We start from the raw sequence: 22,841 nt of genomic DNA on the forward strand, positions 1-22,841 counted from the left end.
CTTTATAGAAATAATAATCTACCATTTAAAAGTGAATATGCCCAAGGCTGAAGAAGGGTTGAGACTCCTCTTGTAGGTAAGTGGGGAAAAAAACCCACAATGAACATGAACAGTAGTCACTGCGTGAACTTGCAGAATGATGTGCTGGACCAAACCCAAGCAGCTTACAACCCTTGGGTGAAAGAGGAGTAGATTTCAAAGGATTTGTAATACAGGCACAATTAAGTCTAAGATCTTTATTACATTTTATAGATTAAATATATCTTCAGTAGAGTTTTATTTTTTTTAAAACACACAAAAGGGAAAAAAAATACATTCTTCATGTACATATGAAATACTGACCATGTAGCAGGGACCATAGACAGTGCAAAGTCTTAACACAGATGCAGAGACATCACCACCTTGGACGATTATCATTACTTTTCTACAGTATAATTAGAGCAAATCAACACTTCTTCATTGCTCCAAAGAGAACTTCAAACCCTTCACTTTCAGGAGATTCTACTGGGTGGAGTGTTAAGGGTTTTTAAACTCACTATAAAATCTTTACATTGCACAAAAACTCCCATACTTCTGAGTTTTACCTCTGAGGATTTACACATTCATAACCAGAGGGGGATGTTCATTTATGATTGCAGCCAACTCCAAGAAAACCACAGAAAAAAATATACATCCCCAGTAGAGAGAGGAACTAATTTGTTGATTGTTGCAGGGTCCAGTAAAATGTGTACATGCACACGAGAGACTGGAGACAGTGAAGCGTGATTGAACAGTTCCTATTACTAGTCTGGAGAAAAGGCATTGGGATGTGACGAGCATCATTTTCCCCAGACTAATTCTCCTCGTCTCTCAGTATGGAATATCATTCTGGTAGTACTGGATCATGTCATATGTCCTACTCCTACAAAACAATAGAAGAATCATGGGTGAATGAGAGGCTATAAGAAATGCATCAGCAGATCAACTGCAAAAATGAAATCCCAAAGAAATGCACGATACATGGATGATAACCTCTAATTAAACTTAGACCTCCACATCGAAGGCACTGTGAAAGCAGCATCATGATGAGTAACGCATAACAGTCTGCTCCAGTTTAGACTAGCAGAGCTCATTTGGCACTGACGCCAGTCAGCTGAGAGTACATAGAGAAATCATTCAATAATTTCATGATTAAATCAGCAGGTCCTTTGTTTAAAAAAAAACAAAAAACAAAACCATACTACTTCCCTCTCTACTTCTTAATCCTGAGCTGAATCCCATTAAGTGGAAACTATGCTACAGTACTACATTACAGCTGAGCATGTTAGTGACTACAAGGCTAACCTGAGAGATGCTTTGTCACTGACACAAGGACTGGTGCAGCAACATCAAAAGGAGAGACTGACTTATAACATAGTAAGAGTTACATCCTCACTAACTGGACTGGCTAAGCATGGCTCTGACTAGCCTTCCACCATTGCGAGACCAAAGAGAATAACTTCTTTGCACTTTACTAAGGCAAGAAAAAAGGGACAAAGTTGCAGTTGTTTTACTATTTTATGCAATAGCAGCAAACAAACTTTCAGTGCTTAGACTTGCAAGAGGCACCTTAGGCAGCTTAGATAGACTCAACTCTTCTATTTAGGGGAAAGAAATACATAATTCACTTAAGTAGTAATCAGAGTACTGCACAGGGGCAGGGTCACATAAAAATCCAAGTAACCTAAAATAGAACAGGGACAACAATGGAAATAGAAGTAATCAGAGTAGCAATAGCGGAAATATTAACAAGCAAACCTAAATATTACTTTGAGGTTTGTGACACAGATGAATCTGACATGATCTTGTATCTTATGCCATAGTAGGAGTTGAGGCAGCCAACGTCAGCTTTTACAATAGGAGCTAAACCTAATATTTAAAATATATGTTTTGCATTTAATTTCATTTTCTCTTTAAATCTTTCATAGAATAGCGTAAAACTATTTATGTACCAGGGGGCATGAACACAGTTACCACTGGGTAATGAGTTAACAAGGTTTTTTGGGGTTTATTGTGAAGCCAATGCGGTGCTTTATTCTATTCAGTACACTAAATACCATATCCCACCCAGACTGGCTTGGGCGAGCCAAGCTGCCAAACTGTTGTCTTTGCTCCCCAAGGTGCTGTTCTCTTTTTGAACCATTGTGCATTATGCAACGTCATGTCGAGTAGTCGGATGACTAATGCATCAGTGTGATACACAGGTATGAAGAGAAGTTTGATTGGAAAGACAGGAACGGTTATCACAGAGAAGGGTAGGTTATACTTTTCTCCACAAATAATAATTTAGCACTTACATAGTGCTTTACATCTTCAAATTGCTGTACCGACAGCAGGTACTACTCTCCGTTTTACAGAGATGAAGTGACTGGGCAAGGCAACACAGCGAATTGGTTGCAAAAATTATTTTAAATCCCAGCATTCCTGGCTCTAAGCCTCATGCTCAGTCCAGTCGGCTGTACATGCTGCTTCCTCTGCATATATACTCCCAGCTTTCTAAAAGGCAACGAGCACAAAGGTCACAATCTCTCTTCATTCAGAAAAGTAGGCAAGAGATCCCTGTTGCCAGTCAATACCATTCTTTGGCAACGTTATCCCTGCATAAATCAGAAAGGATTCCCAACCCTCAAACAGCATGGCACAATTAGCTAGGTGCAGTATTAGGGCTGGGGTGCTTGGCTGCCTTATGAAGCCATCAGGCATAAGTCACTGCTGGAGGCAAATTGCTGAACTTGATTAGGCCATTGTCTGCTATGGCACAGAAAATCCCATGTTCTTTAGACCAGCCAACAAAAACTGCTGCGGACCAGCCTCAGCTTAGCACTACTCTACTCTCACAATAGGGCATATATGGTAAGGTACAGTATGGTCACAAGCTAGGGCCGCTATCTTGCATTACCATGAGGTCAACAACTACCGAGCTTTATGCCCCCTGTGGTTCAGTAGTTCAACAAAATCTTTAACCCCCTCAGAGCTAACCAACTAGTGTCCAGTCTAGGGAAGAGACCGGGAGAAGACAGACAGAAGATGCCAGACCTGTTACTGAGGAAGCAGCTCTGAATGATCTTAATGATGAAGTTTGCTGCCTCCCGCTCCGTCATGTTGGGGCTGAACCTATGCCTGTATGGGGGGGAAAAAGCACACATTAGCTGTGCTCCTCTGGTTCTTACAGTGGGGAAAAAAACAAACAGTTGGGTATTAGTTCTGTATAGCTTTTCTCCTGTAGTAATTATTAGCACCCAGTGTATTCCACAGACACGGACACTCGAAGAATCACGTAAGTGTTGGTACTCATAAGAGAAGAGATCAATACTGTAAAACTGTGGCTGGATTTCCAGCGAGAACTCTAGGAAGAGGAGAGACCTAACCAAACTCCTTTTCTCTTGCAGCTCCTGCCCTTCAAACATCTATACTTTGGAGACCGTGTAAGTTGGGGCTCAGACGGTCTCCTCCCCACCATATGGAATGAATGAATGTCTGTAGGAAATGGTGACTGCAGAGCTAACGCTAGAGTCAGAAGGTTGTGGGTTTGATTTAAGTGCCACTCTAGGAGCTGGACGTACACCAAACTACTGATGTTGTAATGCAGTATTAGGGGAGTGCTGTACTGTAAGAATAACACATTTAGATCCTTGGTGCCTGTCCTGGCGAACGTTAAAGATCTCAACGACATTTGAGAAGAGTGCAGGGGATCATCTTAGATTCTGCACAACATCCCCCTTCTTCAAACAGGCTCTCTCCTCTATAGTTATGTGTTTGCTAATGCTGAACAGTGGAAGCGTGGACTTTCTAATTTCCCCAGGGGTGCTCAACCCCGGCTCCACCCCAGGTCCCACCGCCACTCCACACCTTCCCCCAAGGACCCACCCCTGCCTCTTCCCGGCCCCTGCCCCGAGCACGTCCCACTCTCACTCTGCCTCTTCCTGCCCCTGCCCCTTCCCCAACCCCCCCCGGCCTCCTGCACACATCTGAACAGCTGATCACCAGCAGGCGGGAGGTGCTAGAGGGGAGGGGAGTAGCTGATCGCTGGGGTCCGCCAGCGGGCAGGAAGAACTGCGGTGGGGGTGGGGGAGGTGCTGATCAGCAGGGCCACCAATGGGTGCTGAGCTCTCACTATTTTTTTTCCCATGGGTGCTCCAGCCCCGGAGTACCCACGGAGTCGGCGCCTATGCTGAGCAGTTAAAAGCTACTCTATTTACCCACACAATCACAGCGCTAGTTGAATTTAACTCAGTTTGTGCACAGTGCTTTGAAATCCCTATTGCATGAGAGATGCTATAAAACAATCAAGTTCTCCTTCAAAACATTTATTAGGCCATACTTGGCTAGGGTAAAACTACACCTGCTGCTATGTTAAGACAAACAGTAGAGGCAATGCTCCTATGGTGAAAAAATAATGAAAGGGTTAACGGATATCTGCATGACTTACTTCAACAACTTGATTGTCTGCCCTCGGAAACAGGGGAGCCCTGTATCCAACATCAAGGTAACCAGAGAGACCACAGCATCCATGTAGGGTCTAGAGAGAGACACGGCAAAAAACAATTAGAGTTCTCAAACTTTTCCTGCCTTTGCTGGGTACAGAGCATAAGCTGAGGAATTCAGCTGGGAACTGGATCACACCTTTTACTGTAATTAAATCTACACAGTTTAATCCTTTTATGTTTGCTGATGGAGCTGTACTGCTGTTCACAGTCTGTCACCCTAATTAAATTACTGCGACAAAGGCAATTTCGCTCCCCTATGTTTGGCAGCCAGATAAGCAGAATGGTGTGAGATGGATAACAACCTCGGGGAGAATGGTACTAAACAGTATTTGGGTAAAGTAACATTCTTTCGGCAATAGTAAAAATGTAATCAGCTGGATCCAACAGCACACTGCTCTTAAGCCAATAGCATGGGAAATCCATTAGCATGGTACGATTTCCTAATGCCTCTATGTAGCCCTCCATTACTTACCCCCCACCATTAGGTTTGCCAATTTTGGTTGGACGTATTCCTGGAGGTTTCATCATATGACAATCTTTAATTAAAAGGTTAATCTTTAATTCCTGGAGACTCCAGGACAATCCTGGAGGGTTGGCAATCCTACCCACCATCCACTATGTGAATACTCCCAACATTCAGATGATATTTTTGCCTCAATTTAAGACCCTTCCCAGGCCTGCCAAAATTAACACATTGAACTCTGCTGACATGACGAGTGCTCCCAGACGGACACAGGTTGGGCTACTAACTGAGGAAGTTTTGATTTTTTAAGTTAGCATCAATAATAGTTAGCACTTATAGAGTACATCTTCACTGCACAGTTAACTTGGGCTATTTTACTTGGGTGTTGCCCCTAAGCCTTCTCCTGTCCACACATGAAACACTCTCACCCAAGTGGGGTTGTGCTTTCAAACCAGGCTAGCTGGCTCCCCTGGGACTACAGACTAATGCTCAGGTTGGCTTTCACTTTGGCTGGTAATCTTCCCACTTTTCAATTAGGACACAGGTTAAATCACTCAAGTGCTGATGATCCTCCAGTTGCTTCCCCCAATTCCTCTAATGTGCCTAGAAGGCAGACAAGTTCTCACAATTCAATGAATAAGAATTGGCTCCACTTAGTGCAGCACAGAAAACAACAGGATATGCCATCAGAAATCTTAGCAACACACGAGTGAGTGCAGTGCCCGTGAGGACACAGTAACTGGGCAAGGGCTTTGCAGTGCAGCTGCTCAGACCTGGGGTAGGCTAACCAGGTGCCAATCCCCTGAGTAAACTCAACATCGAAGACATATCCACAGAGGGCTTCCCACGGAAGCATCTCAAACGCGTTCTACAAAAGGTGGGAAATATCAGCCACATTTTAGACAGAAAAAATCTGAGAGAGAGAGATTAAAGGGTAAATTTTCATAAGGGCGGCCCTCAACCTGTCTGAAAATATATCTTTAATGATTTACCCAAAAGATTCACAGTGAGGGCTGGTCTACACTAAAGCTGTAAGTCAACCTAAGCTATGCTACTTCAGTTACCTACGTTACATAACTGAAGTCAACGTAACTTAGGAGACACTCTCCCGCCGACTTCACCTCCCCAAGAAGTGGAAGGCAAGTACAGACATCGATGGGATAGTGTTCTGCCATCGATGTAGCTTGTCTTCACCAGACCCATTAAATCGACACTGCTACATCGATTGCAGCAGTGCCAATTTAGCTGTAAGTACAGACAAGCCCTGAGATAGCGGCAGAAGGGGGAACAGAATCTAGTTCTCTTAATCGCCAGTGCCCCATGCCCTATTCAGTAGGCAATACTGCCTCCCTTGCTCAAGTTAGATGGTGCTGGACTGGTGCTAGCACCAAAGTAAAGATTTAAGAAATCTTCATTGGGACTGGCTGGCTGCAAGTTGGACAACTGGGCTCACCAAAATGTTGCGTGCTTTTTACAATGGAAGTTCTGGCCCCACCTTCTATGGCCCACCCGATAAACATCACATCAGCTGAAGTTAAATGTGGTTGTCCTATTAGTGCTGATGGCGTGGTTCCAAAGGAATTCAAAAGATTTCTCCACACCCCAGATTATTAACACCATACACACTAAGTACCGCGAAGCAAGGAAAGGGCTACACTGAAGATCAGCATGGCAGGAATTCCCCCATGTGACGTACAAGTATGAAATGAACAAGAAACCAGGAAGCTCAATCAGAATGAGAAGTCAATGCAAACTTTGTAAGAAGCCACCTTGCCACACACTCTGGCATTGTTAGAGAAGAGGAATGCATGTTGGGATAGGCTCAGGCCCATGACAGAGTACTCTTCCCTTCCCAGCTTTTAGATCATATCCATTATCTGCTCAATACAGGCAGTTTCCTTATGGCAAGGGCAGAGTTTTCACAGTTCTTCATAGTTCAAAGCAAGGTCTCAGATTCTGGAGTCATGTCTATTATCTAAGGGAAGATTATCACTGTTTTGGGGAGCAATGATTCCATCTGCACAGGACCTGGCTTTCAGATAAGCATGCGATTCAAATGCACTAAGCAGTAAAGAAAGCTAATTGCTGCTTATCCACTGAATTAGATGTGGAAGCACTCCTGGCTGTGAGCAAATGAGGAGAGATGCAAAGCCTTCTCACCTGACTGCTAGGTACCCCCTGACACACATCTCCATGAACCACTTGAAAGGGGTGGCCTCCATTTTTCCTCCCATTATCATCACCATCTCATCCGTCAGCTTGATGTCTGGTTCCCAGCCCAGATTTCCACCAGGTGAACTTTCAAACATGAAACCAAAATCTGCACACACACAAACACATATAATAAACCAGTGAATGTATTATATAGGTTAATAGGGCACTGATCGCTGTAGAAACTAAATGCTTAATTACATCCAAAGAGAACCAGGAATCCATGTGGAGACTTGAGCATAAACGGAGTCAGCCTATCTTGGTTCATCCCCTAAAGAAGGGCCGTCAGTCTTCTGTACAGGCTGGAATTTCTCTGTGGTTTCAAGCCTTATGTGACAACAGCCTAGCTCATGGTGACAGTTAGTGTCCCTTTCATTAGCCATATTTGACCAGAGACTGGTGACCATTCCTCTCCCATGCAGACCTCAAATCACTTCCATCCCTGTGTCAACTCCAGGCTAGACTATGTAATGTACACCTCTAAGGGGTACCTTCAAGATCTCCCAGAATATCTAATTAGCGCAAAATTCCCCTCAGTATCCCACCTCTCCCAGAAATACTCTTTATCCTTCCTGGTACTGTCCCCAAAGTATGGCACAAAAAATCCATGGTTTCTCTGCCCATGAGGATACCAGTCATGGAGCTGTTCCAATCTGGCTCTCCTAAAAGTGGGGGTAACAGCTGAAAGGGATAACAGAGGTGGGCCCAAGACCTCACATTATGACTACATGTTGTACGCACTCCTATTGCCCTCCTCTGAAGTGTGTTTGCAGATGAACTTGGAGTGCATGAATACAAAAGTAAAGATAAAACTTAATGTGAGGTGTTTCACAACTCAGTACATAAGTAAGCTTCTCATTGACACATTAGCGGAGTTCCATAAACGCAAATTCTGTGCAGAGGTTACACAGCCTTGGTTATGTAAACTTACCAGCTAAAGCACAAAATCTAAAAATCACCCATACAGTGATGAAAGAAATCAAATGATACTCACTAGCATATCTAAAATTTAAAAACCAAACAAGTACTTGCTTAAGGCTGGTAGAAATTTGCAAGTCTGCATTACAAAGCAGCAGACAATCACACATACTGTACAGAAATGCACACTTCTTTCAGACATCAGGAAATCTTCCCATCCTTTTGATAATCATGAAATCACTGAACAGAGAATGACTTCAAAGGAGGAGAATTCTTTTTTTAAACAATATCTTGCAGCAGAATGAAAAGGCAGAGACATACAAAGGGCCAAGGGGACACAACTGACCAATATGAATGATGTGCCCCTTTTTGTCCAGCATGATGTTGCCATTGTGTCTGTCTTTAATCTGGAGCAGAAACAGCAGGAGGCTATAGGCAGCCATACTGCGGATGAAATTATATCGAGCCTGCATAAATGAGAAATTAGAACAAATTCAGAAGAGGAGAGCTAGTGTGCTACACCATCCCAAGAGCAGATATAATCCGATAAAGAATTTCTTCCATTTATGGTTACACTATTTTAAATGAATGACATTCTCCAGTTCTGCAACAGCTTCTGTGCATAGCCTGCTCACAGTTGAGAAGTGGATTATCTGCATCTGACACCATGTACAGTATTATGGTAATAATTATACAATATAGTGTCATGGTATTTCTTATAGCCAAAATGCTTCTCGAGTCAATATTTTGCTATGTCTGGCCAGTTGGTATGTTACCTTTTGGAAAGCAAGGGTTGACTCGTCTCCATATTGCCTTGTAAAGTAATCATACATTCCGAAGTCTGTCTGCCGGCCCAGCTGGTCACGGGAGGTGCAGTCAGGAATGCATTCAATAACACCACACTGAAGGGGAAGACAAACAAGACTGCAAAGCACGTTCCCAACATACATTTCTCATGGCTGATGGCAGCTATACAGATCCCATGGGACACGTGGGTAAAAATTTATAGAACACTGAATATACATTTCCCATTTATTTATAAAAAAGAATGTCCCGAACTTTCCACCTTTCCTATAACCGACTGACGAGGAGATTCATGACTGCTTCCCAGAGGTACTTCTCTCTGGCGCTTTCTGCTGCTCACACAACATATTCTCAAGGGAGAGGGGGTAGGAGTGTCTCAGTCACCAAGAGCCCAGTCAGAAGCTTAGGGGAAGGTGATCTGGGGATAAAAATTCCCTGCTCTAGAGGAATATGGGCTGAAAGAGAGATGCCCCTTTTAACAGTGCTTAATTCTGTTCGGAATAGTTAATCGTCCACTTACCCCTGGGGCTGTGGCCACCACTCTATAGGGGAACACAAACAGGTCCAGGCCTACCAGCTGAAATATATTCTTGAAGAGATCAATGATTTGTAAAGCTAACATGTCCTGTTTAACAACAAAAGGAGGCATAAACATTAGAGAGATCATGCAACAAGATCCAACTGGTTATGAAAGTGGTCTGAAGAACAACAGAGCAAACAAACACTCCACAGAAAGTTAGCAGATGTGTACTTAGTGCTGCACTCACTGTATCTGTAGAGGAAAAAAGCAAGGGAGGAAAATGCAGTTTGGGTGAGCAGGAAGTCAATGTACACAGATGTCATTCAGATAAGGTGTTAACACTGAAGACTTATCTGCTTGCCTCGGATGGATATTAAAATCCCTGGCATTCCTTGAGAACATAGTAGCCAATATTCCCCCTCTCAGTTAAAAAGAAACAGGTTTGAATACATAGCACACATCACTTTGGAAGCCACTGCTGCACTACCATTATCTACACTTTTAAATAAAGTTTGCCGTTTGGAGTGTGAGGCTTAAACAGGCATTTTTGGCACTGGGTAAAGCTATGTCTTGAACGTATGAGATTTTCTTTCCACCATTTTTCCAGGATGGGGTAATATAGTTCTCCCTCTTCACTCTGTCTCTGTAATAAGCCAAACATTGACTCTAAGAGCCCCACGGAGAAGCGTACTCAAGTGTGATTCTTACTCCCTTTTAAAACACAACTGCTGTCAATCAATTTTCGATTACTATAGAAGCTTTTTACCTGTCTGCAGTCATCGCCCACTTTAAAGATAGCTGCCTGCCAACAGATTTTCTTACTGTCAACCCCTTCTTCTCCACTTTCGTCTATGGAGTCAGAGCGACAACGCAGACCTGCAAATAGAGCACAAAGCAAAACCTGAACATGGAGCTTAATTAGCAGCCTTGAATCACAATAAATGACAGTACTGGAAACTTAACACTTCACTTGTCTACAGGAGATTTTCTGCATTGCAGGGTGAATTGTACTGAGTAACACTGAATTCCTGAAGACGTTATGTTTCCTGCTGTACAGGTGGAATTTATACATACAAATTATATTCCAAAATAGCCCTCATGGTCCGCCTGAAAAGTGCATGTACAAGTCAAGCCCAGGAGCTAAAAATCCTTCTGAAATTTCAGATTTAAAAAAGGATTGCACAGCCGCATTAACCTGAGTTTCCTTGTTTTCTAAACTACCCAAAGACACTTAATTTACATGCTGGACTTAAAGTCATTGGCAAAATTTCTTTAGTACACAAATATCTGCCCTGTTTTCACAAGATCTGGTTTGCCTCTTGAAACTCAAGCAACAAGCTTATTTTCCCCTCACAATTTACAGAATTCAGTTGAATTATCGTGTCTTATGTTAAAATTTGAACCCAATTTTACTGGAATGATACCATCCACCAAAAGCATGAAATTCCAATGAGTCACTGACTGTTAACTAGTAGTACAAATGGTTAAGAACTATATTACTGACCTTCTTTTTCAAGTTCACTGACTCCACACCATTTAACCTTGAACTTGGCCAAGTATGGTGCTTTTGCAGCACTGAAAGTACAAACACACACATAAGGAAGTTGAGTTTGATGTATCCAACCAACAAAATGTCCTAGAAAAGACCTAAATATTGTAACTAAGATTATCTGAGGGACAAAACAACATGATGTTGCCTCTGCACAGGAAAGAGACAAGGTAGGTGAGGTAGTATCTTTTATTGGACAACTTCAGTTGGTGGTAGGTACAAGCATGAGCTACTCCTCTGACACACTGCTTCCTTTCCCAGACCAGAAGAAGAGCTCTGTGTAGCTTGAAAGCTTGTACCCTCCACCAGCAAAAAAGGTTGGTCCAATAAAAGATATTCCCTCACGTACCTTGTCTCTTTCATATCTTGGGACCAACAAGGCTACAACAACACTGCAAATTACCTCTGCATAGGAGTTCCAGACTTGTAGTCAATATCCAAAACAATCGCTTCAGGATTGCTGGGCAAGTAACAGCCTACAAAAGGGGAGAAGAGAACTTGATAGACATGAAGTGAATTCACCAGCTACCGTGACAGAGTAAAGTTCTAGAAGTTTGATAATACATTGATTCATGTAATTTTAAAATCTACATTGAAGTAAGAAATGGACATGTTACTGTCTACCACCATAGGATAGTCTATAGCAGGGGTAGGCAAACTATGGCATGTGTGCCGAAGGCGGCACGCGAGCTGATTTTCAGTGGCACTCACGCTGCCCGGTCTCTGGCCACCGGTCCGGGGGGCTCTGCATTTTAAATTAATTTTAAATGAAGCTTCTTAAACATTTTAAAAACCTTATTTACTTTACATACAACAATAGTTTAGTTATATAGACTTATAGAAAGAGACCTTCTAAAAACGTTAAAATGTGTTACTGGCACGCAAAACCTTAAATTAGAGTGAATAAATGAAGACTCGGCACACCACTTCTGAAAGGTTGCCGACCCCTGGTCTATAGGCTGTAGCCTGCAGTCTGTAAAGGACACAGGATAACTTTTAGATTGGTCATTAATTGACAGATAAAACTTATCCCTCATAAGTACTGATATGGTGAGGGCCCCTTGTAATGAACACATGGTACAGAAATAAGGATGGGTTAGGGCAAGGCCTAGAAAGGTTTCCTTCTAAAAGTTTTAAAGGTGAGATTCAGAGGGAAAAAAAGTGTCTTGGAGCAGTAGAGACTTTCAAAGTCCAGGATATGTATAGAAGGGATAGAGGGCAGGGAGAGGGAAGGGCAGTTAGATGGATGTTTCTCATCCCTGAAAACTTATTTCTTCACGTGCGTAGCCTGCCCGCCCATCATCTACTAACAATATATGACACAAAGCAAAAGGTTTTCTTAATCTCGCTCTTCAATTGCACTGCTCCCTTCATGTCTGTCCTTCATGCTCTTTGGGGCAGGGATCTTCATATCTGGATTGCAACATGCCATGCACACTGTTGGTACTATACAAATATTTGTGCTACCATGTTCATGCTTAGCTTGACAAGGAACAATAGAACAAGTCACTTCTTAGCCCCAGGCAGCAAAAATATTAAAAGAGGCAGAGAAGAGACCAACTGTTATGAAATTCCCATGAATCACTCCTACAAAGTACAGTATTCATGCTAAATGCGAAAGGAACATACAATATGATTAGACCACTTCTTACCAGGCTGCACTTTCACCTCAGACAGAGCACTCAAACAAGCTTTCTTTCTTTCATCTCCTTTAGGGAATGGCCTGGGAAGAAAGACAATTTATTTTACTTACTGAAGTCTGTGGTTATTCTAGGAAGAAACATTTGTTTTGTTTGTTTAAATGTGAAACAATCTCTTACTGCACTGCTGCAGCTTTATACACACTAATTCAGTATCGATTCTGAACCTTTTCCTATACTAATACTGATTAAAGCCTTTGCCTTTTTAAAAACTCTTTTCTTACCTCTCTGCAGAACACTGGATAGGAAAGGTAGCCACATACTGTATGGTAGCTGGCAACAAGCCGTAGTAGTCTATTTCCCTTCTCTTCCCAGTTGAAAGGCCACCTGGAGTATAATTTTATTTTCCAAGTGTGTGTGGGTGGGTGAAGCTAGCTAGCGATCTGGTGGCAAATGCACTGCATGTTTTCCAAGCATAAGATATAAAACAGATCCTTAAAGGGCTGAGCTACATGCCCACAATACATGATCGCAGGAGGAACAGTTTCTCATATGCGCAGGCTCCAAGTCCTTTTCAGAACTGGCCAGGAAATCCTTGGATTCAAAGCCCTCTCAAAGGCCTGCAGCCCTTCTCAGTGCTTGTAGTTTATACAGTACCAAACTGTGAGCAATTATAAATGGCCTTTCCCTGGCAGTCATAGAAAAGCTCTATAGAACAACGTAACATGATTAACGTGACGCTGCCCAGACAAAATAGGAAATTTGCTTGTATGCCAAATAATACATACACTCTAAACCAGGGGTTCTCAAACTGGGGGTCAGGACCCCTCAGGAGGTCATGAGGTTATTACATGGGGGGTCACGAGCTGTCAGCCTCGACCCCAAACCCCGCTTTGCCTCCAGCATTTATAATAGTATTAAATATATTAAAAAGTGTTTTTAATTTATATGGGGGGGGGGGGTCGCACTCAGAGTCTTGCTATGTGAAAGGGGTAATCAATACAAAAGTTTGAGAACCACTGCTCTAAACCAAGATCCTTGAATTCTCAATCCAGGCTCCCATTCAGCACAAAGGGGAGCAAGTGCTTTGCAACACTTAACAGCAACTCTGGTTGATTAAACAATTAATTTATAAGCTCCAGAGTTCTGTTCAGCCAAGGATGATCATGGCTGTGACCTACTGGCAAAAGTCTCTGACTCAAGTGCACTGGGCGTAGATACACCTGCAGTGGAAGGCATATGTGCGCAATCACTTGAAGGAGAAAAAGGTTTTTTATTGGCATAGCTTACTCTATAAACGTACTAGAATAAGATATACCCAGCATAAGCACCTTCTTACCAGAATAACTGCATCTGCACTAGGGGATTGCAGTGCTTTATCTATATTGGTGTCTAAACCAAGATCATTCAAGTGATACAAAACCTGTGTGTTGACAGGTCGTAAGCCATGTAAACAGCAAAACAGCATCAAAAGCCTGAATTAAACAAGTTCAGGCTTGTCTATATAGGGAAATTTACCAGTATAATTATACCCCTTATAGTTCAACCACTATAACTCCCCTTATGGGCATTTATTCCAGAATAAGAGCACCTTTTTCTGGTTTAGGTTAGACCACTTTCAAAGTGACAGACAGGCAAAATGTCTGTGTAATTACATTCCTAATTTGTTCACGCACTTACCACCACTGCAGGTGAAAATTGGATAACTGGAAACCTAATTCTAAATTAACATGTAAATTTCCCAATTTGCACATGCAGTCATGGCAAATGTCTGTGGGCATTAGGCCTGCAATTGTACACTTCCAATGATGTAGAAGTCAAGTACCTGAAAGGCGTTCTTTATGGTATACAGCTAGGTGGTACAGTGGGTTACTGCACCAGCTTTTCAATTCTGGAGACCAGAGTATAGCACTTAGGACATTCAATCACGCTAGGTCACATCTTCATTCACATTTGTGCCCTTTACAAACCCCCCACACGATCCATCACATTATCTGAACTCTTTGCTTAAGAGGTGCCTAGAATGGAGTAGAAGACGGAAATGCCTGCAAAATGCCTACGTGGTTAAAGCCAGTGCTATTAAGCTATTTACTCATAACCTTAAAACAATAAAAATGAGTGGGACATTCACTCAGGCACCAATGCTTTCAGGAGCGAAGACAGAAATGGCCCCTTTAAGCCCATCCTAATGTATCCAACCTTTCAACACACATAAAAAAGTCTCCTAATGTCTGGTGACTCCTGCGACAGCTGTACCACTTGGCCTGATCTTCCTGTATTAACAAATGTTAATGTTAATTAACAATTAGCAAAATTTCATTTTAAAAAGTAAAACCAATTTGTTTTACAGGGAAGATATGCTGCAATACTTTCAGCTACTTTCCATGTCAGAGAATGTTTTAAAGTGTTTAACAAAAGCGCACGCTTAGGTTATGAGCTTGTGTGCTAAGCCACTGCCATCCTCTGGCAAACTTTAAAAAAAGTTACTTGATGTACTTTCACTGCATTTCCTTTCTATTATTACTGTTGTACAGAAGCTTCATGTTCATTAAGTGATAACAAAATCCAGTGTGAGACATCACAATCTATCTCCATTAAAGCTGGTCTGCTGCTCCAGAAACAACGAATTAGAACAGCACTTTATGAATAAGACAGAACACTGCTACATATGCAGGATAAATCTTCTATTTACAGTACACACAGAAATGCCTTTGTGAAGAGAGACATTTTCATGGAGATTTTAGTAAAATATAACGTGTATCATTTGCTGGAGCACATCTGTGGTTCTTTAAATCCAAAACAAAACGTTTCCAGCAAGTTGTAATTTGCAGAAAATAATGGAAAACCCTGACATACCTACATACTTCAGTGCTGCTTTTCCTGCGTGAAGCAAGCTTTGCTAACTTTCCAGGAGAATGCCTCTAACCTATCCAAATGCCCATTTTAATGAGGCAGGTGACACTAACTAGGCCTGTGGGATTTGTTCTACTGGCGCAAAAGCATCGGTTGTTTTACAATTTTCATTCCTGCCGAGCTGCACTTTCCTACTCAACGTCATTCCACCAACACTGAACTCCCAATGCTTGCTTGCAAAACAAAGATAAATCAGATTAATTTAAAACCAAAGTTCAATCTATCACCATTTCTTTATGGCCCAAACTGCAATGCATATTTCAGATGGTGGGGCTACTAAAACAGTCACTGCTTACTTATAGTTTACCCAGGTCTGACCAGATACTAATCGATAGAAATATAAAGCAAAACAAGCTTTTGTATCTTACTAGCACAGATCCATAAGCTGCTGGGAAAATTTATTTAACTTTTGATACACCAGTTGTGGGTTTTTTTTTTAATCTTTCTGGGAATTCATGGTCTCAGATCCCACCCAAAGCAAAGCTTCCTATTCAGGACAACAGTTCTTTGCAGAATAGGGAGCTATACAACAGCTCAATCTCCCGAACTCCCACACTTACTTGATGATGGCTGAAACATTGGTGATTTTATTAAAGAAATCAAATTCCCGTTGGTAGAACTCCTTGGCCGGCCCAGATAATGAACTGGTTATCTCTTCTACTAGCTGCTCCAGCAGTTCCCCAATGTCAGCTGCATATGTAACCAAAAGAAGCAAGCCTGAGTAAAATCTTGGACACCTACCCAGAAAGACATAACTAACAAGAGGGAAAAAGGGGGATTTTCCTTTGAATCACGAACACAAGTATGCATGCACCTACTTCATTAAATACCTAAAAAAAAAAAAAAAAAAACCCTCAACAAAATGGGTCTTATCTGCACAAACAGAAGATTCATAACTCCCAAGGAAAAAAAGATGGGGGGATTCAATCCATGAAATAAGGAATAGGAGAGATTAGGCCCAAGCATGCAGTACTCACGATCTTTCTGGTGTCCCTCTTCATCCAGGAAAATATTGGTTTTCATGTTCCAGATAAACTGGTGAGCCAAAAGCTGGGATTTGGCAGCCGCCCACAGGATGTATTCCCTAACATAGCCCATCTGCGACAGTACAAATTCACAGTCACCCAGAGACTAGTGCCACAACTTAATCCCATCAGCACCATCTAACCTTCACATCTGAATCTATTTAAAGACTGGAAAGAGAAGACAATGGCGATGTCTCTGAGTGCTTTTCTAGGAACATAAAGGGTGGCACCATGATCTGGTGGACAAGGCACTGCACTAGGAGTCAGGAGGCCTAGATTCTACTCTCGGCTCTGTCACTGACCTGGTTTTTTTGGAAAAGTTACTTCAATCTCTGTGGCCTGTTTCCCTTCCTTCGTTCAAGAAAGGGGTTAACATGTTCAGGGCAACTCAGTCCTTTCTAAAGTGCTTTCTGTGGCTTGAATCTTATGACTCCAGGGGGCAAGATTTCCTGATATGATGCATTAATGCAATGCACAGCACAATCAACAACAGTAGGACATCTGGACCCACTGGCACTAAACTTGGAGAAAAACTACACATGGTCACCTATACTACTGGTTTAAGGACATTGCATAGACCAAAATATAAATAGTCTGTGGGTGGATGGGAATGCTTGCATATCTGGGAGCCAATTCCTGGGTCTACCATAGAGCCAGTTTTGCCCAAGGCTCCAACATGAACAGGATTTGACCTGGTATCTATGTAGTACATCTGTGTACCTATCACTTTGCACTCTAGCTCCTCTCTGTTGTTAGTAACAGCTATTGCCAACTACCTGCCGGGGTACAGAAAGCTTGTTCATGCAGACTCCTCCAATTCTATGATGGGTTAGCGATACAAAGAACCTCACATCTATTGAAGGCTACTTATAAGTTTAATATACATGGGCTATGCAGAGTAAACAGGTGCCTCTGAAACACACTTGTCTCTAAAGACCATCACTTTTCTTATAAATACTGGATATGAAGCAGCATCGTTCTAATCCTAAATTGTGGCTATTCTGCTTCTCTTAATTCAGAGCTAATAAAACGTCTTTTGAAAACGCTCTGAACAAAATGTCTGCATCATGCAGTATTTATACGCTCTCACCTTATCGTAGCGAAGGGCTTGCACAATCTGTGGAATGTAGAATAAAATGGCATCCTAAAAAAAGAAAAAAACAGAAATCAGTTAGTTTTTTGCTAGTATCAAGGAAAAATGTTTTTTTAAAAACGCATGGGCATCAGGAATTTCATTCTTCATTTAACTGAAAGTACATGCCCATTTCCCTCTGCCCACACAGCCCCGGCAGAAACGCTATTAACAGGGCTGATGAACACTTAGTATTTTACAGATCCTTGTAACTATTCTGACAAGTATTCAAAACCCCCAGCTTTACACAGTTCCAGAAAGAACACCTTTCACTGAAGGAAAGCAGTTTTACTCATAGGAGCAGTTTGAGACACACACAGTCTTTAAAGAAACAGACCAAGTACTACAGCACAGAACAATGACTGACAGCAAACACACTGCAAAACAACTGAACCAAGATTATATAGGACAATCAATGTTGATTTCCAAATGCAGCTTCATCTACTTTATCTTCCCAATATAATGAGTCAATTAAAAGAAATTTGTTAATTTCTTAACACAAATGAAATTAAGACACGTGGGCATAAAAACCCAAAGTCCTAATTGAGCATGAGTAGGTTCTCTCCAGATCTCTCCTGGAACATAGTCTCTTACCGGAGGGAAGGACCGCAAGACTTTAACTCCATACTGAGCTGTTAGAGGATGAGGTGGGTACATGCTTGAAAAATATGAAAGGCCAGTAGGTGGATCTGTTGGTGCCCAGCATAGAACATGGCTGAGCTCAGGGGCATCTGCATCAATTGTGTGCCATGTAACCAGGTACTGTAAGCAGAACAAGGAGCAGTATGAATTTACAGGCCCAAAATAATTTCTGGTGCAACACACACCAGGGATAAATTTGGCTCACAATGTCTAATTATAAAACCATAACCTATCCTGCTACAATAGAGAAAAAAGTGATGCATGAATCGATTTTTGCAAATTAAATGTTCTGCATCTTTAGGTGCTGTATTAAATAGTAAAAGGCATTTAATTTTCAGGCACAAACATAGTACCATTTAACCACTAACTGGTCTCAGGTTGAAAATCGCCAGGTGCAGTAATTTACACATATTGAACTGGAGTTCAGGTCAACCAAAACAGGGATACAGCTGTTTAATCAAATCATCCCCCCTCCCCCATAGCTGGCCCACTGGCTATATTACTTATGAATGAGTTTTAGTGTATTGTGGGGAGTTTCGTATACTTTGGGCAACATACTTTGTAACAAGATGTGAGCACAACTCAGCAACTACATAACTTTGTTTGTGTAACCCTCATCTGCACATCCTATTTCCCTATCTATGGCTGCAGCTCTCACTTACCGAGTCACATTTACAATTACAATGTGAGTTTTTCAGAGTAAGGACTGTGTATTTCTGTATGTCTGTGCAGCTCTTAGCAGAATTTGGGCACTGTTATAATATAAATTACTGTTAAAATTAATTACCTTTATTGCTTCAGGTACATCACTAACAGCTCCTGGGTCCAACCGAACCAGGCGGGTCACTTCGGTTCCAATAGCTTCAGTGTTTTTAAATCTAAGTGTAACCAGGAATGTGTATGTGTTAGTAGGTCAAGGTGAGCTTCAATTCTCACTTCTACTTATGTGAAGAGAACAGTTAGACACAGGAACACACATGCTTTAACAACAGAAATACCCCACATAAAATCCATGTACAATAAGGGACAAACATGCTGGCAAAACTTACAAGTTGGTCAGAAACATCTAACCTCATTTTGCTAGTGTTTCTTTTCACACCACTAGTTGGCTCAGCCAGTCACAAACTTCCTGGCTGAAGAATTCTCTGTGGAACTCTATGGAAGCCTGTCTCCACAACTCTGCTTGTGTTGCAAGAGGCAAAGTACTTCCTTTCCCTTCAGGGGCTAAGCAAGCTACTTCTGTTGTCTTTTAACTCTGTGCCCACTGGCCGATGAAACAGTGTGAAGTTGGTTTAGTTGGAATGGTCTTCAAACATCACATCTGGGCTTTATGGTAAAAGAATTGAACTCAGGCTCCATTAAAGCCTCCTAATTACTACTGAAATGGGTTAGGATCTTCAGTAGACTAATTCTTATTGTCTAATGGTCTCAGCCAGCAGTGCAGGGATGCAAGAGGGGTAAGGAGGTGGTAAATGTGAATGCTTGCCTTGAGTATTTACTATGCAGCAGAGAGAATTATATTGGTTCTTTTTTTTTTTTGAGGTGCATCTCACCTGGTAGGCAGTTGCACAGCAAGATGAGGGGAAATGCTCCAAGCCAAATTCACATTATCCTTCCACTGTTTCTCAGTTAGAGTGATGTACTTAGATCTCCAGTTTGCCACTGTGTTCTCTGCAGTTTGATCCAACTCCAGTTCAGGGGAGGAGAGTGGGTTGTACCAGGTGATCAAACGCTCAATCTCAGTAGCCTGAGGTCAACACAAAAACAAATTGCTTTCTGGATGTAGATAAAACATTCCACGTTTTTCTCAAATGCTAGTTTAGTCTATTTGTGCTACAACAACTACAAAACGTTAGAAATCCATTTCACACCCATGCTCTTGTGAAACAAAGGATGACCTACCAGCAACGAGAGCAGCAGTGTCCTCCGTTTCATGTAGTATTTGTGTAGCTGGGTACCTCTGTTAGTCTTCTTAGACATCCCTTGAGAAAAGAGGGAGAAAATGCATTCAGTCGCTTTTCTACAAATACATTGAATGCAGCTTTCAAATTGTCCCTTACCGGCCGTCTCAGCAGACAGGAGGAGGACTGAAATGGCATGGAATGCTCCTAAGATGGGACTGAGTACACTGGCAGGGTGATGGGAGGAAGCCTGCACTGCAGCTGCATGTAGTGTTCTTGTTCTATGAATATGCCAAGTACTTAAGTCTACAGGGCTATCAATCTGGCACCTTCACCAGCATTACGTCCAGTTTAATAACTTATAAAAATAATAACCTGCAGCTTGCAACTGTACAAACGTACATTCAGGCACCTGACACGCTCACGTCCACTTTGCTGTCCAAGAGCTCTGGCACACTGATGAACAATAAGCAATTTCCTCTCAGGAATTTAAGCTGCCGTAGCCTCTGGTCTGACATTATCTGCATTATACAACTAAATGGTCTGGAGAAAAAAAATTGCTAGTTTCAAAACCTTGCTCTTTGCTCCCAGTGAGGCACACCTTTCCTCAGCTTTTTGCAACAACAGTCAAGTCACTTGACTCCAGTGTAACATCAGTAAAACCTGAGCCAAAATGTTAAATGCAAATATTGGCCTTAAATGACATTGAATGGAAGCGTACTCTATGGTTAGATGAGTAGCTAGTGACAATTGAAGAAAGAGACCTGATTTTTTGGAGATGGTTGACATGCCACTGGACAACGGGTAAGTATTTATCCATCCCTGTGTGGCCTGCTGCCGAGATCCAACGGTGATATCCAGGTTACTCCGATTGTCTTGATTATCTAAAATAAAACAAAATGTTTACACACAGAACCAAATAATCAAAGAAACAAAAAGGGTTTTTGAGACTGCACATCAGGAACTCACCAGGAGGCACCAACTGGCTGGCTGTTAAATACTTCTTATCAGAGAACATGGCAGTCCAAAACTTGATCAATATGCTGATATCCTCACGTAGCCTCTTCTCACCTTGTGTGGGGAACTTTGGGGGAGAACTTAAAAATAGATATGTAAATGATTATAATGCAAGATTCTAAAAAAAACGTTATGTTTTTTCTTCAGACCAGGGCAATAAGTGAGCACAGATTAAGTCTCATTGTGTTTTATCCTTACACCTTGAATCTATTGCACTGGCATGTGCAGCCTTCCTATCAACTTCTGAAGGGTGAAAAAGCAGCCTCTTGGTGTCTATGAATAATGTAGAATTAAAAACTGACATACTTCTCACCATCCTAACACTGTCATATGCTGCTGTCACTTATATTACTTTAGATTGCACCCATGCCAGACACTAAAAAGGAACATTTGTCCACATATTGTGTAAGGGTACATTTTCAAATCGGAGTATAAATTTCAGCCACACACTCTCAACGGCTTTCACAGGAATTCCATGTCTAAAATCCTTTGAAACACTGAAAAATTTATCTCAGTAGGGTCTGTAATCTTCAAAACCAAATAGATTAAAAGAAATTTGGATTTTCCCTAGTAAGAAGGTACAAAGCACATCAAACTATTAATTCCTTTTTGACTTCTTGAGTATACATAATGAACAGCGTAGAAGCACAGGTGACATGGAAAACGGCTTTTTTGTATTAATAGATAAATAGAGAAAAGAATTAAATCAAATATCAGAATAAAAACAGTTCCTATTGTGAAGTATTCTTGAAGTATTCTTGGAGGTTTAAAAAAAAAAACAAAAAACAATCACACTTTTCTTGGGGAATTGGTGAAAAGAAAATAAATAGTACCTGAAGTAATCAAAGGCAGTAGAATAAATCTTCTCTCTCAAGACATTGCGAATGGTTGCATTTGGAACGACATCAGCATGCAGCAGAAACAACCCGAGTGTCAGCAACCTAAAGTTCAATATATACAGAGCATGTGAAGACCACCCTTGCACTCTAAATTGCTAAGAGCATAAGAACGGCCATACTGGGTCAGACCAAAGGCCCATCTAGCCCAGTACCCTATGTTCCAACAGTGGCCAATGCCAGGTGCCCCAAAGGGAATGAACTGAACAGGTAATCATCAAGTTAGCCATCCCGTCGCCCATTCCCAGCTTCTGGCAAACAGAGGCTAGGGACACCATCTCTGGCCATTCTGGCTAATAGCCTCCATGGACCTATCCTCCATGAATTTATCTATTTTTAAAATCCTGTTATAGTCTTGGCCTTCACAATATCCTCTGGCAAGGAGTTCCATAGGTTGACTGTGTGCTGTGTGAAAAAATACTTCCTTTTGTTTGTTTTAAATCTGCTGCCTATTAACTTCATTTGGTGACCCCTAGTTCTTGTGTTATGAGGAGTAAAAAACACTTCCTTATTTACTTTCTCCACACCAATCATGATTTTGGCTCCAGGCACCAGCTTAACAAGCAGGTGCTTGGGGCGGCCAAGGGAGAGGGGCAGCACCTGCGGCAATTTGGGGGCGGCAGGTCCCTCACTCCCTCTAGGAGCGAAGGACCTGCCGCTGAACTGCCGCCGCCGATCGCGGCTTTTCCCCCCCCCCCCCCCCCC

The 22,841-nt window shown here is 41.9% G+C and overlaps 1 protein-coding gene across 2 annotated transcripts in view; it reads right to left on the minus strand.

Annotated features, from left to right (window-relative positions):
• Nucleotides 1-221: 221 nt before the first annotated feature.
• PI4KA (phosphatidylinositol 4-kinase alpha) overlaps nt 222-22,841 on the minus strand; it is a 91,262-nt gene continuing 68,642 nt past the window's right edge. For both annotated transcript variants that reach the window (XM_024219476.3, XM_024219475.3), the window contains exons 35-55: nt 22,074-22,181; nt 21,193-21,320; nt 20,988-21,107; nt 20,225-20,304; nt 19,876-20,069; nt 19,110-19,200; nt 18,275-18,442; nt 17,639-17,692; nt 16,501-16,621; nt 16,084-16,213; nt 12,623-12,693; nt 11,374-11,446; nt 10,926-10,996; nt 10,188-10,297; nt 9,422-9,526; nt 8,874-8,999; nt 8,444-8,564; nt 7,129-7,288; nt 4,448-4,537; nt 3,055-3,138; nt 222-901 (exon numbers count right to left, since the gene is read on the minus strand). In XM_024219476.3, the coding sequence (XP_024075244.1) occupies nt 850-901; nt 3,055-3,138; nt 4,448-4,537; nt 7,129-7,288; nt 8,444-8,564; nt 8,874-8,999; nt 9,422-9,526; nt 10,188-10,297; nt 10,926-10,996; nt 11,374-11,446; nt 12,623-12,693; nt 16,084-16,213; nt 16,501-16,621; nt 17,639-17,692; nt 18,275-18,442; nt 19,110-19,200; nt 19,876-20,069; nt 20,225-20,304; nt 20,988-21,107; nt 21,193-21,320; nt 22,074-22,181 (2,257 nt within the window). In that variant the 3' untranslated portion in view covers nt 222-849. The remainder of the gene's footprint in view (nt 902-3,054; nt 3,139-4,447; nt 4,538-7,128; nt 7,289-8,443; nt 8,565-8,873; nt 9,000-9,421; nt 9,527-10,187; nt 10,298-10,925; nt 10,997-11,373; nt 11,447-12,622; nt 12,694-16,083; nt 16,214-16,500; nt 16,622-17,638; nt 17,693-18,274; nt 18,443-19,109; nt 19,201-19,875; nt 20,070-20,224; nt 20,305-20,987; nt 21,108-21,192; nt 21,321-22,073; nt 22,182-22,841) is intronic.

The sequence above is a fragment of the Terrapene carolina genome, unplaced genomic scaffold (genome assembly GCF_002925995.2).
Source record: "Terrapene carolina triunguis isolate 2854851 unplaced genomic scaffold, T_m_triunguis-2.0 Scaffold234, whole genome shotgun sequence".
NCBI classification, from domain to species: Eukaryota; Metazoa; Chordata; order Testudines; family Emydidae; genus Terrapene; species Terrapene triunguis.